Consider the following 16,444-nt stretch of genomic DNA (forward strand, 5'->3'; position numbering starts at 1 on the left):
AGAACAAAAGCTGTCACTTGGGTGAATAAGAAATGCTATTTCATTTTTTTGCTGCATTTCTCAAATGCTTAAAAATCAAAATTCAAGAGTGGAATAAAAGTGTACTGCTACCAATCCTTCACCTACAATGTGATAATCATGGGAGAAAAAAGGTAAGAATTTTAAGCCTAAAAAGCTGCTCAAATTCTTGTTCCCCCCCAAACTAACCCTGCAATCTCTACAAGGCTGCTCTGAGCAGACAAAGCCAGCATATTTTACTGCTGCATAACAAGCCAAAGTGTCTTTTTCCAGTCGGAACAAAATGAAAAATATTAGGTGCTGCATAGAGGTAAAACCTTAGAAAGAGAAGGCCATGTAAAATCATGGCTCAGGCCTGCAAATATGGATAAGCAGAAAAGGACTATGGGAGAGAGACTCAGCTGAATTAGAGGTAGAAAAATGAGTTATATAACCCTAGCATGTTCACACTGTGGTGTATGGTGGTTGGTTTAATTATGTTTGTCATGATTTAAAGCTATGTAACTGAGAAAGGCCTGACTGCTTGAAAAGGCCTGGATTTTTCAATAAAGCAGCTCTCCTTTGCACCTGCCTGGGGACTCTGCATCACTCCAGACCCTCACCCCACAATTAGGTTCTTGAGTTGCCATGTTACACCAAAAATTTCAAGACTTAGATGTGTAGACAGAATTTTAAAACACTGTATTTGAAGCCGAAAAAAAGATAAAAAACCAACAAATCCCCCCAAAAATTTCCATACAAATAACACCCACAAACAAACAAACCAACCCCTCAATGTCCTATTTTTGACTTGCAAAGGGACTCCTGTATTTGAGTCTTCCTGCTTTCTGCTTCCCTAACTATCTGTCTCTATTGCAGACCCCTGCCCATTCTGCTGACTTCTCCCATTCATGTCATGCCAGACATGTCTTGCATTGTTCACAAATTTCACCCAAGCTTCACACTGAATATCTTGTTTCATATTGTGTTTCTATCTTCCACAACTTCTTTTTAATTTTTTTGAGCTGTCACTGGCTCTTATGATTGTCTTAGGACAGGTCCTTAGACACAAGCCTTAAGTACAATATATTACTTTCTGTAAAGAACTGTGAAAATCTGCAGACTACATTAATTTTAGATTAAATATCAGCAATACCTGCTGATAAAAAACACTGAATTACCTGAGCTGCATTTCTTTCCAGACTGGCTCTAGTTTTTCTAGAGTTCCACTGCTCTAACCAGTTTTTCTGGTTCCACTGCTTCTTTGTTTTGATGCCTACCCTTTTATTTAGGTGCCCTGTCCTATTGCCCCACCTCCCCGATTCCATGTGGCCATGGCCATTCTCCTACCCCAGGAGAAACCCCTTGGTCCCAAGAGGGAACAGAAGTGATTTGTCACAGCAATTGGTCTCATGTGAAACACATGGTGATCAGTGATGATGATGCAAGGGTGTTCATGTCAGTGGGGATGGGATTTCAGGGGAATGACATGGAAGGATAAGCCTGAAGTCTCTTAAGGAGCAGCTACAATGCACTGACAGGAGTTAATGCCAGTCCTGGATTTCCAGGAGGAGCAAAGAGAGCCTTGAATAAATCTGTCCAGTAAGTTGCATCATTGCAGCGACCCAGGACAAATGTGAGAAAAGGGAGATCTGTCAGCGACCAAAAGGAAGCTTTTGACAGTTTAGGAGCAGATAGGCACCTGACATCTGTAAAGAGGGTTTGAAAACATCACTGTCTGATAGCAAAAAATGTAAGTTAAATGGAGTTTCTAACTAACCAACACCAAAAGAGCTTAAGTTTCACAATCATCAGTTACTTCCCTGCAGACACAGAATTTACAAACAGCTGATACATTTTTTAATGGCTCCAAGGGGAGCACAAATCCAGACACAGCTATGAAGAAACCTGTTCAATGCCTAAGAGTTGTACCAATTCAGCCGAAAACCCTGGCTGCCAGGGCTCTCAAATGAGCCTGACCCTGCCTTTACAGTACTGAATTTATGATCAGGTAAAGGGAGCATTGTTGCCAGGGTTCACAAAAACAGATTGCACAGAGATAGTTCCCTCACAAACTTATTTATTTTTCCCCCCCATAAACCTGCAGAGTATAAATATGGAATAGATTTTGCCTGCTTAACTGTTGTAGTCATGGAAACCATACAAGTTCTTTAAGGAGAAAGGAGTCAAAAAAGGACATAGAAATATAGGCAGTGTATTTTAGAGACAGAGGGCATGATTTCTTTGCTAGAAAAGAATCCGTAGCACATTTTATTACATACCATTTGTGATTACCACTACATTTTAAATTTTACATTTCTCTCTACAAGCAAAGGGAAATGAAACAAAAGAAGACAAATGTGAAATACGTGGTGACTCCCTGCCTACTATGAATGTCTGCATTCTGATAGAAAAAGGACATTACCAAAACCCCCCCAAAAATTTGAGAAATATTTTTTTATATATCCCTTATTTATTTTTACTTCTTTCACACTTATAGATAGTTGTAGTACATAGAAGAAGCTTCAAGAATCAAAGCAAACAATGACTCAAACACAATCCATCTGTCCTATTTTTTAGATGTTATGTATAGTTTGTCACATGGCAACAGCTCTGTGTGATCCTAACAGCAGTTCCTTCCATATCCAAGCTCAGTTCTTTGCTGCAAGAGCACTCCAAGACATGGCCTCTACCTCCCACTCCATATGCAAGCAAACTGTCTCTGGATATGTGTTCATATGCAAACTCTAATAAATCAGCTTAAGAAACACAAATCTGACCAACTTAAACAAGCACCTCCACTCAGTACTCTGGAGGTCAAATACAGAGAGATACTCAGCCTTTGCTGTACCCACTGGGAATCTCTCAGCACCTTAAAATTCACACACTGGTGATCCAGATTCCAAATACAACTGAGAAATTTGCTGTCTTTCTCAAGAACCAAGGCATAGATACATCAGAACCACAAAGCAGAATGTGCTGTTTTACATGTACACCAGATCAATGGGCAACCAAATACACAGTTTTTGGTGATTCAAAGCAATAACATGCTAGAAAATCCAAAGAATACCACAGTGTAACTGCAAACTGTGGGCTGGGGAAAAGTTCTGCAATGTACAAATGAATGAGGTTTGAAGCTTGCTGTGAGTTTAACTTCTGGTATTGCAAAAAGAATTTTCCAAAATGTAAAAAAAAATTTTTAAAAAAGGAAGAAAAAAAATTTAAAATCACTATGTGTTGCCATTGTATAGGATGATATTAGCACTGGGAAACATGGCAGAATGGCAGAATGTGCTCATACTGGCATACTTATTTCACTATCAGTGCAGCAACAGTTCCCAGAGCAAAGTGACAGCTCTTTCTTACATTTCTCTCACAGAACACACTTGTAAAACTCTCTAAAAGTTGTTTTCAAAAACCTCCTCGGGAGCAGGATGTCAAAGCACATCAGCAAAGCACACAACAGCACGAGGAAGAGAACACTGGTTGAACTAATGGACGTAATTTGAAAAATCTACAACAGAACGGGATCAATCTGCAGTGCCAGCCAACAGAATGTTAAGCACAAAAAGCCTGCAAGATGTCACTGCAACTGGAACGAAAGTAATCAAACTCATGACATATGCTCAGTTCTGCTTCATGTGGGACTCTGGGGCTGACAAAATTTATGCTGCCACTTCTCTTCAAGGCCACTGAAATTCTAGGCATATCCAAATACATTGTTCACACCCTTTTGCCTCTGAATGACACGTATTCTTTGTTCTCCTCTTCTGAGGAAAATTAGTGATTGATCCCACAGAGAACATCTCTGAACTTCAATGGAACTATACCAGTTTACACATGCACAAATGTTGATCTCTATCAGGGAATACAGTATTTCAATTCAGTGACACAAAGAAATCAAAACAGTATTGCTGGGATAGCAGGACCACAAAGGAGAAAATTATTCAAGTCTCAAAACTTGAATACACCAGCGTCCAGCTAAACAGTACAAAAAAAATTGTGTATTAGCTGTAAGACACTGATATGACCATTATTCTTTGTGGTTTTCCCACTGCACTACAGCAAAAGCACGAGCTTGGAATTGATTATGGTCAGAAGCATCAACTGCTCTTTTCTATGGCTTTTACCATTATTCCCATTGCAAAATCCCTTGAGATCCTTATAGCCAGCCCAGGAGTCAATGGTGCTACACAAAACCAGAACTGAAGGATAATCATTGTACAAAAGAGCTCAAGTGTTTCTGCACCTTGTAGTGGACAATACCTGTCACATTTCCCCTCCAGCCTTTGAACACGCTGGGGAGTGGTTGAGTCACACCCTGTAGGTATTGAAAAAGATGTGCAGATGTGGCACCTGGGGACATGGTTTAGTGATGGACAGTGCTGGGCTGGACTCGGTGATCTTCAGCATCTTTTCCAACCTAAATGATTCTGTGGTGCTGTGATTACTTTAGGGATAGAATCAGCAGATTTCTAGGCTACAACAAGCACCATCATCACCACAGGCTGCTCTGAAAGAACTCTGTACTCCATAAGATTCAACCACCAAATTACAATTAAATCAACAAAGGACAACCTATGGTAATATTAAGCAACACAGGAAGCTTTTTATTGTCTTGCTGGCTCTACCTATTACAGGGAACACTGAAAGATTGTTATCTCCTTTAGGTTCAGCCTCAAAAGTATTATCAAACCTCTAATTCAAAGAAAGATACATGCAGTACATTTACCAATTTACTACTTCAGGAATGTATTTACAGTCTCCTCTATATCTGCAGATGAGGTGTCTTTCTAAATTTATAATGCATTCACTGAAAAGCTCTCATAAAAGCATAATTCCTGCTCCCATATCCTCCACTCGAACATTGCTCACACAGAAACTTCCTGCATCAACAAGACAGAATAAAGCCCTTCCCAGCCAACCCCTCCAGTCCAGCTGACACATCATTAGACCACATCTCAACATCATGCAGCATGAAAGCTTGTGCTCACTTTTAAGAAAAGACCAAGATAAAAGATTTCAGCTGAAAGGCATAACCAGACTCATTTATTTGATGTTCACTCAGACAACTTAGTTTTCAAAGCTGTAACTTTCTCCTGATAATACACACAGGCATAGCCACCATGTGGTCATAAACCAGGCCAAATGTCTTCTATAAGATACTGCTAAGATTTTAATTACTTGTGTCCTCAAGCCTGTAAGTGATGTCTTCCCTATCTGTCACAGAAACCTGGACTTCACCCTTGCTTCACTCGTAAATTCAAAAACTGTCAGAGGCCCTTCAAATTGCTTTTGAAATATTTCTGTACAACACTATTTTTCTAGACATCACAGACAGTATCAAAAACATCACAGGCAACATAAAAATGATGGCTTGCAAACCACAGCAGAAAACCTACAGATCAATTACCTTGCTCCCAGGCAAAAAACACTCATCTAAACCATAAAGAAACACCCACTCCAACATCAGCATATTTCTGTTGATTTTATGGAACATGAGAATTCCTCTCCATCCACTATCATCCACCATGCACAAACCCAAGCTGAAAGTGACCTGCCTCTCTTTCTCAGCCCCTTGCAAAATGAGGTAGGTGTCAACTCCCTTCTAACATTGCAGAGGGGTATCAGCTACTTCTTCTCTCAGCAGTTTAATGGCACATATCTCATTAAACTCAGAGAACTGTTTCCTGTTTCTATGACAGACTCAAGGATTAACTAGTGTGGTTACAGGCCTGTGCAGTTTTTACAACTACAGTTTGGTCTAATAACCTCCAAGCTGTGTTTCAGCCATGCCCCATCGTCGTCATGCCTGTAATAACAACATGATAATGATATGCAAACACACCCTTTATAGGCTTTCTCACGGATGTCAGTGTGATGTTCAGTGGGAAAGCCTACATTTTCATAAAGAGTAGTGTTTGCAGGGTGAAGAAGAGCTTCTCTGCTCAAGAGATTTCAAGCAGCTTTTTTTCTTTCCTTCTTTCGGCTGCTAAAATAATTTTGTGAACATAGTTAACACAAAACCCATTGAAAGAGACCAAAGATTAATTTCCAAAGATCCTACATATACTGTGTCTGTATAAATACCATTTCCTCACTGGGTTTATAATTATTTCACATGGGCACAATTATAACAATCACACCATATGGTTTTATCTTTTTCACATAATTCACTAAATTATCATCTCATGAAGATTTAATATCTTTAATGCTTCCATATCAAGAAAATAATTTTTTCTTTGATGTAATTTTCAGCACAATCCAGTGAAATCAAGTCCCTATTTTTTTCATAACCACGTTTCCTGCTTCCTGTGCCTGCCTCTGTTCCATGACACAAATTGTTTTCCACTGACATTTTCCTGCTTATCCTGAAACCTGTTCATAGAACTGTATGGGAAAGTTTTCAGTATTCTGTGGCTTTGCCTAGGAATCCTGCAACACCTTCCAGAACCTGAAAAACATCAGGCCTCTCCCCCTAAAAGGAGTTAGCATTCAGCAGCCATGCTCCATCACTCCATAAAACCAAGTGTCACTATGCACCAAAGCTGTCTCCAGTAGCTGGGCAGCCAGCTATTCCACTCAATAAGAGGTCCTCACCTACAGTTATCCTGAAGGAAAATCCAGAAAGTGTTCATGCTCTGAGAAGACTGAGCCCAAACCCCTGTGTGCCTGCCCCTGGCAGAGGGAACAATCAGAAACCACCCATTAGGCTTCTACACTTCTCCTAATTCTGGCAGCAAGGAACAGAATTGCATCCCAGATCTGTGACACTTCTTGAACAAGCCATCAAGTATAAACAGGGCCACTGGATCTGAAAGAAGCTATGACCTAGGTTTTCCCCACTATTTCATAGAGGCACTCCTTGTGGCTATTCTTTGCAAAGGAACAAGACAAGCTGGGCAGATCGCCTCCACCAGAGCATGCTGTGCTGCATAAATAGGCAGGGTTTTGGTATTTTTTTACCTTAATCAGCTTTTTCTAGATGTAAATCTATTTCCATCAAAATACTTCTTAATAGAGTAAGTTTTTACAGTAGAAACTTATTCTAATAAAGTTTACTGTGTAAGCTTATTATTAAAATTAGGTAAGGAGAAACTTACACAACTGAAGATGTTTCTCATCATGCCTTGTTTTCCCTTAGCTAAACTACAAATATTTATCTCCTAATTGTTTTTTCATTAATTAATCACTTCACCATTGATTCTTCATGATTTGCTGATGGATGGTTTATTGTATTTCTGGTAAATTCTGCCCTACAACAGGCAGTTTACCATGTAGCACAAACTAATTAAAAAATGCTCATTATCTTCCCCATCTATCATGTAATACTTCTATAATGTATCAGGAAAAGGCCTTTAATGGCCTCTCCATGCTACTCACCATTTATGTGGATTTGTGTTAACTTTCACTTGAACTTGCTTGTTTTATGATTTGATTTTCTTCCCTAAGAAATTCTTAAATTTTGCTGTCAACTCAGTATGAAAGTAACATTCACAGGATGGTTTTGACTGTATTTAGCTTAATTTCTCTATTTTTTGCTGCTCACAATTGATCATTACAGCAATTCAGTTGCAGAGAGGTTCAACAAAAACTGATTTTCCTCTGAAACAAATAGAGGATAGAAAGGAGGAAGAAAAACCATCTTTGCTTTATAGGAAATTGAAAAAACAGTGCAAAATTAATTTCAGTAGTACTGAACCCAAAATATGCCTCTTTCCCAAGGCTGATTTAAGAGTAACCTTGAGTTGTTTTGTGTTTAAGGTAAGGAATATAGTGCATGGTCATTTAGGTCAATCTTTGGACTTGCATGGTCTCAAAGCACACTAAACACTGGAAGTGATGGACTGAGACATAGGGGTGTGCTGTCAGTGTGCTGTTACACTGGCAATTATGGTGTCAGCGCCAACAATCCTAGGAAAAAACATTTGCCACTGGATTAAAGAAACCTCTTGCTTTACCACTGCCTACACCTGTAAAGTAACACACATTACATCAAATTCTGAAAAAAAACCAGCCAGTGACAGAGGTGACAGATGAAATTAAGACTTTGCCCCGATCAAGTTATAGATAAAAGATTGCAATAGCTACCCGAATGCCTCATAATTAAACAGGTAACAAATGCCTGCACAGAGACATTTAAATACAAGCCACAGAAATTTAAAAGTCATGTCTAAAATGCAGAGGCAAAAGCCACCCAGGATTCCACAACTTTTGAAGATGATAAATTCAAATTGCATTGTTTAGGAGAGCTAGTGAATTTGTCTTTTGTTCACATTATTCACATCAATGCAACATCACTTTTAAGAAATAAAGGAAACATTAGCAGTTGCCTCGATTCGAAAGGTTTCCACCCTGAATATTTGAGAATGCTATGGGATGTGACAAGTTTCTGTATTGCTCTCAGTGACTTTTACTGCACAAAGACTAAAATTACGGGGTTTTCTTGGGATATTATTTGCACTGCCTCTGGAAATAGTGCCTCAGTTGTCAATTATGATAAGATCTCTCTCCTGCTTTCTTGCTAGTTCCATTTTGCTGTGTGGAGAAACAAACCCAGTGCTATCACTCTCACCAGCCAGGGAATTTATTAGCAAACCACTGGGCTCTTTCTGCCTCAGGATGTCTGTTGCCTGACTGCTATTTTTGCAATTTTAGACAACAGCTGTGGCTGGCAAACTCTGAGGAGATGCAAAATGCCAATTCTGTTTCCAAGCATCGTAAGAGAAAGTGCTGATACTCACCAAACTATTCCCTGAGCCCCAGAGCCAATAGGTTTCAAGTTCTGGTAGCGTTTGAGGACTGTGAAGGTCGAGTCACCTACTTCCACGCTGTAGAACTGGTTGTCAACTTTGCTTTTGCTCATGTTGTAATGTTTGGCAATATATGACACATCCACTTGTTTCCCAAATCCCTGTCGTACAGAAGAAGAGAAGGGGAGAGGGGTTGGTAAAAACAGAGAAACCAAGGCTGGTAAAGCATTAGAGTACTGATAAAGCACTGTCAGCCTAATTTTTCAATATAAATTCTTGTAATTTTCGGCTCGTTTTCACAAAGAATTTATCAAATCTTCTTTCATGCAGGAAGTCACCATAAAAAGGCACTGATTAAAGAAAACCAGTTAAAGAATTCTCCAGCTGATGTTTGTGACACAGTTACTGCCAACCACTGGGTCTCTGCCTGCCATCACTGCTGCTTCATGACTACTGGATTATGTGCTTGTGCTGATTCTTCCCTCATTTGTTTTACAATTAATTTAAAATAAGATGACTTTCCTCAGTGTGGAAGTGGGACAAGAGATGCAGGAATCAGGCCCTTCATTATGGATCAGACAGAGCAAGCAAATGTATTCCCATGAGTGCTAAAACTTTCCCTGAGCACGTGATAAAGGCCTTGAGAACTTTCCAACAGGGGTTGCAAAAGAAACAGAGCAGTTAATGAGACAAGCTGTGACCCAACATGGCTCAGTATCATGGAGATTCATTCAGAAGCTCCAGAGGTCTTCAAGAGTTCTGGGTTCCTAAGGATAGGAGGGAGACTTGCTCTCATGACCTAACAAATGCAGCAAACAACAATTTTCATGACACAAAACCAAGCACTGTAGCTAGCACTGCACAGCGGGGCTCCTCCCCAAAACTGTAAAATTAAAAACCAATAATTTTTACAAGACTTAAAAAACCCTCCCTCAAATTTGTAAAATTACCATGCAGCAAGTTACATTATAACCCCTTTATGACTATTGCTGAGCTCAGTTCCCTATGGACTACAGAGCAAATTTATAGTAATTTGAGATAAAAATCAGAATTAAGTGCTTGTAATTAAGGATTCTGTAGTACATGATTCTGAGCATGGGATGCAAAAGCTCAACATATTACAACAGATCTGCCCTATAAGAGTTGACAGTTCAGTCATGGAAGTCAAGACGTGCCCAAATGCCTTCCACAAAGCAAACCCAAAAAACAGTTATGCCTCTGTCTATGCTTTTTTCTTCAGTGCTTCCAAACACAGCTTATAATTTTTCTTATTTGCTCTATTATAAATTTCTTTCCCGCAAAAAAATCTGAATGATCAAATGCATTATGCGTTTATGGACCACTAAGTTGAAATTTGATGGAGCTGGGAAAAAAGTAAAGTTGACTTTGATTACATTACTCATTCAATTAAAAAGGACATCATTCCAGTGTTCCAAAAATCTGGCCATTAAAAACAGATTACTGACCTTGCAAAGAACTTGGATTTTAAGGTTTGCCTTGGAAAAATTATTATTATTTTTCTGTCCATTATCTGACTGGAAGGCCCTTTGGCACTGGACAGCATCATCCTAAACACCTAATTTGGAGACTTTGAAACATCACCTCAAGTTTCTAAATGAGGTGATGTTTCAAAGTCTCTAAATTAAGTGCTTAGGATGATGCTGTCCAGTGCCAAAGGGCCTCCATTCAAACACTAAGTCTTATCTCAGAAGACCAAGTGGAAACTTTAACTTGTTCTTCAAATATTGTGAGGGGGAGAGCAGGGGAGGCCTTGCCCTAACACAAAAAGTGAGAGATCTATAGACACTGACACAGCGCTAAATTGAAGCTTCCAGAGAGTGAAATGATTCCAGAAGATGTTTGAATTTGTCTCATTGGAAGACGAACAGGCTGCATCTGATTCACACTGTGTAGCCTTAGTCTTAAAATGTCTTCCATTCTGTGAAGAGAGATGCATGAATTTGGCTATTCAGCTCAGGTATTCATACCAGACCTGAAATTGGGAGGTTTTTTGGGTTTTTTTAATAACATGCTCCTGATTGACAGGAATTTCACAACTCCCTCTGGCTAGACAAGCACATTTGGAGCATGTTTTTCCTGATGTCATTATCAGAACAATGCAGGACATATTCAGCATTAACACCCATTACTCTGAAACCAATGTTTATATATAAAGTGTCAGCATAAAAATTGCATTCCTGAGTGAGCCTGACTCACATCCAGCTCCTCTGGAAGTACAGACAGAGTGAATTTTTTAAACAAATTCAATGACTGTGTTAAGGCTTGGATGAGCCAGGCCTGCCACAACTTGTTTGTGTCCTCACTCCCAAGCTACCTGACAGCTCCTTGTGTGGCATGGAGCTACATGGGAGCACATATTTTATCACTCTACGTCTAGAATAAAAATTGCTTGCTTTTGAGTTAGCCTGACTGTGTGAACTACTAGCCTCAGGAAACTCAAGCCGCGTACAGTGGGGTTTCTGAACTGCTGCGGTTCCAGCAGCTGGTTCTTTTAAATCCAGAAATGTCTTAAAAATCAATTAAAACAGCTGAGTAGAACCACTCTGTAGTACCTCAGTTATATGGGTAATTAACATATCCAATTGCCCCAGTCAACAGCAATTAAAGTTGTGGACCCGGAAGACCACAACTGATAAGAAAATGCAAATGTCTGGATGAGGAGCTCTCCTCTGCATAACACAGACCACTCCTATGACAATCTGCTCCTACTGTGTGTGAGAGAGGTAAAGACTGTTTCATTTTTCATGGAATCATTTTTTCTTTTTAGATTATTATCTTTTTCTCTACTTAAAAATTTGTGCCCCATAAGGTCTTCGATAGAAAACAAACACCAAGCATTACTTGGAAAAATTCAAGGCAGGCTGATTTAGTTTGAAGTTTACTTCAAGCAGAATGCCTCCTCTGAGTGACAAAAATTTCAGCTTTGTGGACAGGCCAAGGTCTAAGTTGCCTCCTTGCTCTAAATCCACGCTGCTAAAAAACTACAAAAAAACCTCTACTCTATATTTTCCAATTTTTGCCAAAGCCTAAACAAGCAAAACAAAAGCACTGTAAGGTTACTGATGCCCAATGCACTGCTTACTTTCATAACAACAGGAGATGAATGATATAATTATCCTTGTCATGATGCTGACTTAAACCAAATCCCTAAGTCAATGAATCAACAGCATTATTGAATTAATCACATTTGATCAGATCCCCAAGCCAAGCTGACACATAATCAAGAAGCCTCTCTGGTTGATTCATCAGCCACTTCCTATTGAAGGACAAGGAAATGGCAGTTTTGTTTCACTCCAAAATTAAGATAAAAAATGTTTTCCCTTTAGCAAGGAAATTCATCTCTTTACAGAGCATGTCAATGTTAGTTTTAGTTTCAAACCCTGATGAGAAAGTTCTTCTCCCAATCTTCAAATTCACAGAGTTCATCTCAAAGAAGCCTACATACCACATTTTGTTCTTTTCCTGTTACATCCTCAGTGCTCATTTAAACCCTTTCCAGAAGCCTTGGTGTTGGTACAGATATTGATATTCCCCCAGATGCCCCTCTGTACCCCACTAAGCTATTTCAGATTCAGGTTTTACTGCACAGTGCTTACAAATCCTGTACAGGCAGCTTAAGTTAAAGTTTTGATTATGTGGCATCAGAAAGGAACCCAGAGCTAGGAATTTCCAGTATACACCCTTCTGTAGATGCACCTAACCATAAACTCCTTTCAAATGTGATTGAGGCTAACATCATAAGAAACCAGGAAGTAGCACTTCATTAAGAAATAGATGGGGGAAGGAAATTTATAGATACACATTGCAATCAGGATATCACAGTAAAAATGTATAGGTCTCATATAGTAAAGTGAATTTCAGTGAGTTAATATATTTTCAGGTGAACTTCAAATGAACTTGGGCAAGCTACAATACTGAGGCCCCAGAACAACAGTAAACATTGAAGCTGTGAAACTTTGAACAAAACACATCTAAGTTTCTCAGACCTCCGTGTAAGATGAAAGATTATTCCTCAGAGACAAAGTATGCATGGAAATGCCATTTGTTCTCAGTTTCCATAAACATTTGGACAATGAAATTACATTACTTCAGCACTGAGAGGAACTTAGCTTTCATTTCATACCTACAAAAATGCATGAACCATTACTTTCTCCTTTCAGTACCTAATTGAAAACTTCTAATGCACACACACACATTCCCCAATGCCATTCTCTATCCTCCATACTGAGAAATTTAAGAGTAAGAGAAGTGAAAGTTTCTCAGCCCTGAAAACCTAACTATCCTTGTTAGCTCACTTGAGCACGTAGCCAGATTTGCAATAATGTTTAGTTAGTAACCTGACAAGTGAGAAAGAGAAAAGAAAATAAACTGTCAACACTCAAGCATTTGAGATGAAGGAAAAAGATACTCTCACCATTGCTAATTTCTTAGAGAGCATGTATTTTGCTTTCAAAGGACAAGTATTTAAAAATTCAACGGAACTCAAATAACTTACTGCCTCACACAGAGCTACAAACTGTGCTCTTTTCCTTTCTTTCAGAGTACAGAGAGCAAGAGAGTTAAAAAGCCCAACAGAAATAAAATTATGTTATTTTCTATATTGTAAGGTGAGTTGCTTCCTGATGTCTCATTTTATTTGTCCATTTCTATCCTACAAAATAACTATACTTATCATATTTTACTGACAGACCTTTGTTTCTGAACACCATTCCTTCTATTATTGACGAGCCTAAAATATGACAAAGTCTTGGAGCTCAGCATCTCATACATTTCAGCTTTTATAAATACAAACCATGCTAGCAGCTATTTAAGACAAATTGCTCTCCCTTGCATCTCCAAGACAGTGAGCACTGTCACAGATTCTGCTGGCAGCATCAGCAGAGGGGAAACTTTACCTCAGTGTTTGTATCCTTCCCTGTCTGCCCACAGAAATCCTGGCAGGAGCACCCATTTGAGGGTGCCATGATGCAAGGATGCTGAAATCAATTAAATCCCTCCAGGTGTGTGCAAATGCAGGTGAGTGAAAGAATCAGATGGAAGGCTGAGAGGCTGACTCCCAGCTGGCAGAGAGCTCAGAGATGGGCAGGATGAAGCAGAGAGGATGCTCTGAGCCAGACACCACGATGGCTCCCCAGCAGCTCGCACGTCTGCACCCAGCCTCAGACAAAGAACCTGGTGTGGACCACAGCACATTCCAGAGGTGGATGCCTTTGGATCCCTCAGGATACAAAAGGATATCTTAAAGCTACAATTTAACCTTGAAAGTCAAATGCGGAGATTGTGCAGACCAACATTCACGAGTCTGATAAAAGCCTCAGGTTTCTGGCCAGCCCTGCAGATGTGCACAGAGGCAAGCCCTGCTCACCTGGGTGCATCTGCCCAGCCAGCAGCACCATGAATTTAATGGCTGTCCTCCCACTTGCACAGCTCTAATTCTCACAGAAGTCACAAGTGCCAGAATTCTGGCATGAACATGAATTTGCTGAGCCCTCTGCTTCGAATTTCATGGTCACAGGTTGCTGTGTAAATCTGAATGGCCACAGAAGCTGTCACTTGGGAAATACAGAGTGTCTTTGCATAGAAAGATCTACTATATTGTTTTAAATTGTGTATTCTATATACGACACATTTGTGGCAGAAATTTTATCTATTTTTTTCTCCCCATAAAGCCAGACTTCTCACTTCTTCTGGCTCTCCCTGAACTCAAAAGTCCATAAACAATGATCCAATCTCCTACACAGGGTTTCATCTTGTGTGTGTACAGTTGGATGCAATATTACAGATTTTGGTCTTACCAGCCACATCATACCACAGTTCTCCATTCTTCCACCTCATTCTCCTCCTGTGAGACTTGTGTTAGTCATCCAGTTTTCCTGATTTTAGTGTGTTTTGGGTGGGATTTTAAAGCTAATTTCTGGCCTTCTTTTAATCTCTCTCCATCTGCCTTGTCCCCCAGACAGGGGGCTTTCTGCACTTAGCCTTTCAAGCAGACAACAGACCCCTGCAAACAGCTCAGCCTTGACTGATCAGTGATTGATCTTTTTACATTTGCTTTATTCACTCTATTTCAACACATCATATGAAAGTATTTCATTAAATGTAGTGCTAGTTGGGTTTGGGGTTTTTTGTTGGTTTTTTTTTGTTTGTTTGTTTGGTTTGGTTTTTTGTTTGGTTGGTTTTTGTTTTGTTTTGGTTTGGTTTTTTTGTTGGTTTTTGTTTGTTTGGGGTTTTTTTTCAGGTTGGGAGTTTTTTTAATAGCTGTTGTTTTTTATTTGTTTGTTTAAACACTCTGTTCTTGTTTAACCTCTTCTAACTGAGATAACAAAATCCTATCAGCTTACCTAGCTCTTACCTAGTTCTGGTTACACACAAAGCAGCAAGTCTGCCTTCTCCTTTTCAATTGTATCTACTCAAAACATGAAGCAAAGCACTAATTACTTATTCTTCTCTTATCCTCCACATGTTCACTGAGCTCTTGGTACTTTTAATTCCTTCATTCCTGCAGATACCAAATTTTCATAGCTCATTTATAACTGTGGTATCATGTACTGCTCAGAAGTCACTGTATCCCAGAGGTGTGGCCCTCATGCCAGGCCAGATTCCTACAAATGTGCAATCTGAGAGTATCTGCACAAGAAAACACTACTGCAAATGATTCCTGATTCCCCTGATGCCTGAAGAGCTCAATGCTGACACACAGGTGACATCCAGCCCTGGCCATCACACCAAAGGAGGTTGAAAAGACTGATCGAGAAACACTGAAAGAAAAGGTTCCTTGAGACTGGGGTTTCTTTATGGAGAGGAATTAAATCAGTGATCCAAACCAAAATATAGCCAAAGATACAGGAGAGAAAGTAGATTTCTCAACAGAACTATATAATTACAGTATGTGATGTGAAGATAATAGCTAATGAAAGGATTCTCCCTCTTACAAATAAAGAATGTATGGAGCTAAATAATCACATCTTTAGCTAGAAACAGACAGCCCTTGACCCTATGAAGTATCATTTTATTCATACAAATCTAATACATCCATTGTTGGTAACTTTTGAATGCTAACTAATCTCCCATTGGAGAGAAGGTATAATCATAGGACACACTACATTTAGAATTGTATTCTAAATAAAGGCATCCCATATACCTCCAGCTTAGGGAACATGTAAATTCTGAAAGGCTACACATGTAGCCTGTCACATATTGTTTTAAAAAAACATACTGAAAGACTGAATGGAGAAAAATATGGATGAAGAAGTCAGTATTCTTTTGGAATTATTAGATATTGTTAATATATTAGTATTAAAATTTAATGTCCTGTTCTACTCATGATACACTACTCTGGCATTACCTTGTGCTACAACAAAAATGTGTAGGGTCCTACAGATAAAAGCTTGTTGGTGATACCAGCCTTACAGAAGTTTAATGAAATTCTATAGGCCTTCTTGTCCTACATTTTTTATGATAGAAAACCAGATGTTCTCTTCCTCAGCCTTAAGAAAGGTGTCTGTTTCAGAACATGAATTGCCTATCCATGTCCAGTAATTCCAGACCTGGGTGTTTTCACACTGCAAGCAGGGTGAAGGGGTGGGGAGCTACATATTTACCCTACTTATGCTGCTGAGCATTTCTCAGGAAGGTCTGGGTTTTTTTCCTTAAGCTGGAAATCCTTAAAATTC

At 39.3% G+C, this 16,444-nt stretch overlaps 1 protein-coding gene across 1 annotated transcript in view; it reads right to left on the reverse strand.

The window, feature by feature from the left end:
* The window catches only part of LOC115949522 (mitogen-activated protein kinase 10-like), a 92,106-nt gene that overhangs the window by 8,619 nt on the left and 67,043 nt on the right, over nt 1–16,444 (reverse strand). The window contains exon 5 of the mRNA XM_031066478.1: nt 8,742–8,911. Coding sequence (XP_030922338.1) covers nt 8,742–8,911 — 170 coding nt within the window. The remainder of the gene's footprint in view (nt 1–8,741; nt 8,912–16,444) is intronic.

Source organism: Geospiza fortis, unplaced genomic scaffold, assembly GCF_000277835.1.
Source record: "Geospiza fortis unplaced genomic scaffold, GeoFor_1.0 scaffold11, whole genome shotgun sequence".
Lineage (NCBI taxonomy): Eukaryota > Metazoa > Chordata > Aves > Passeriformes > Thraupidae > Geospiza > Geospiza fortis.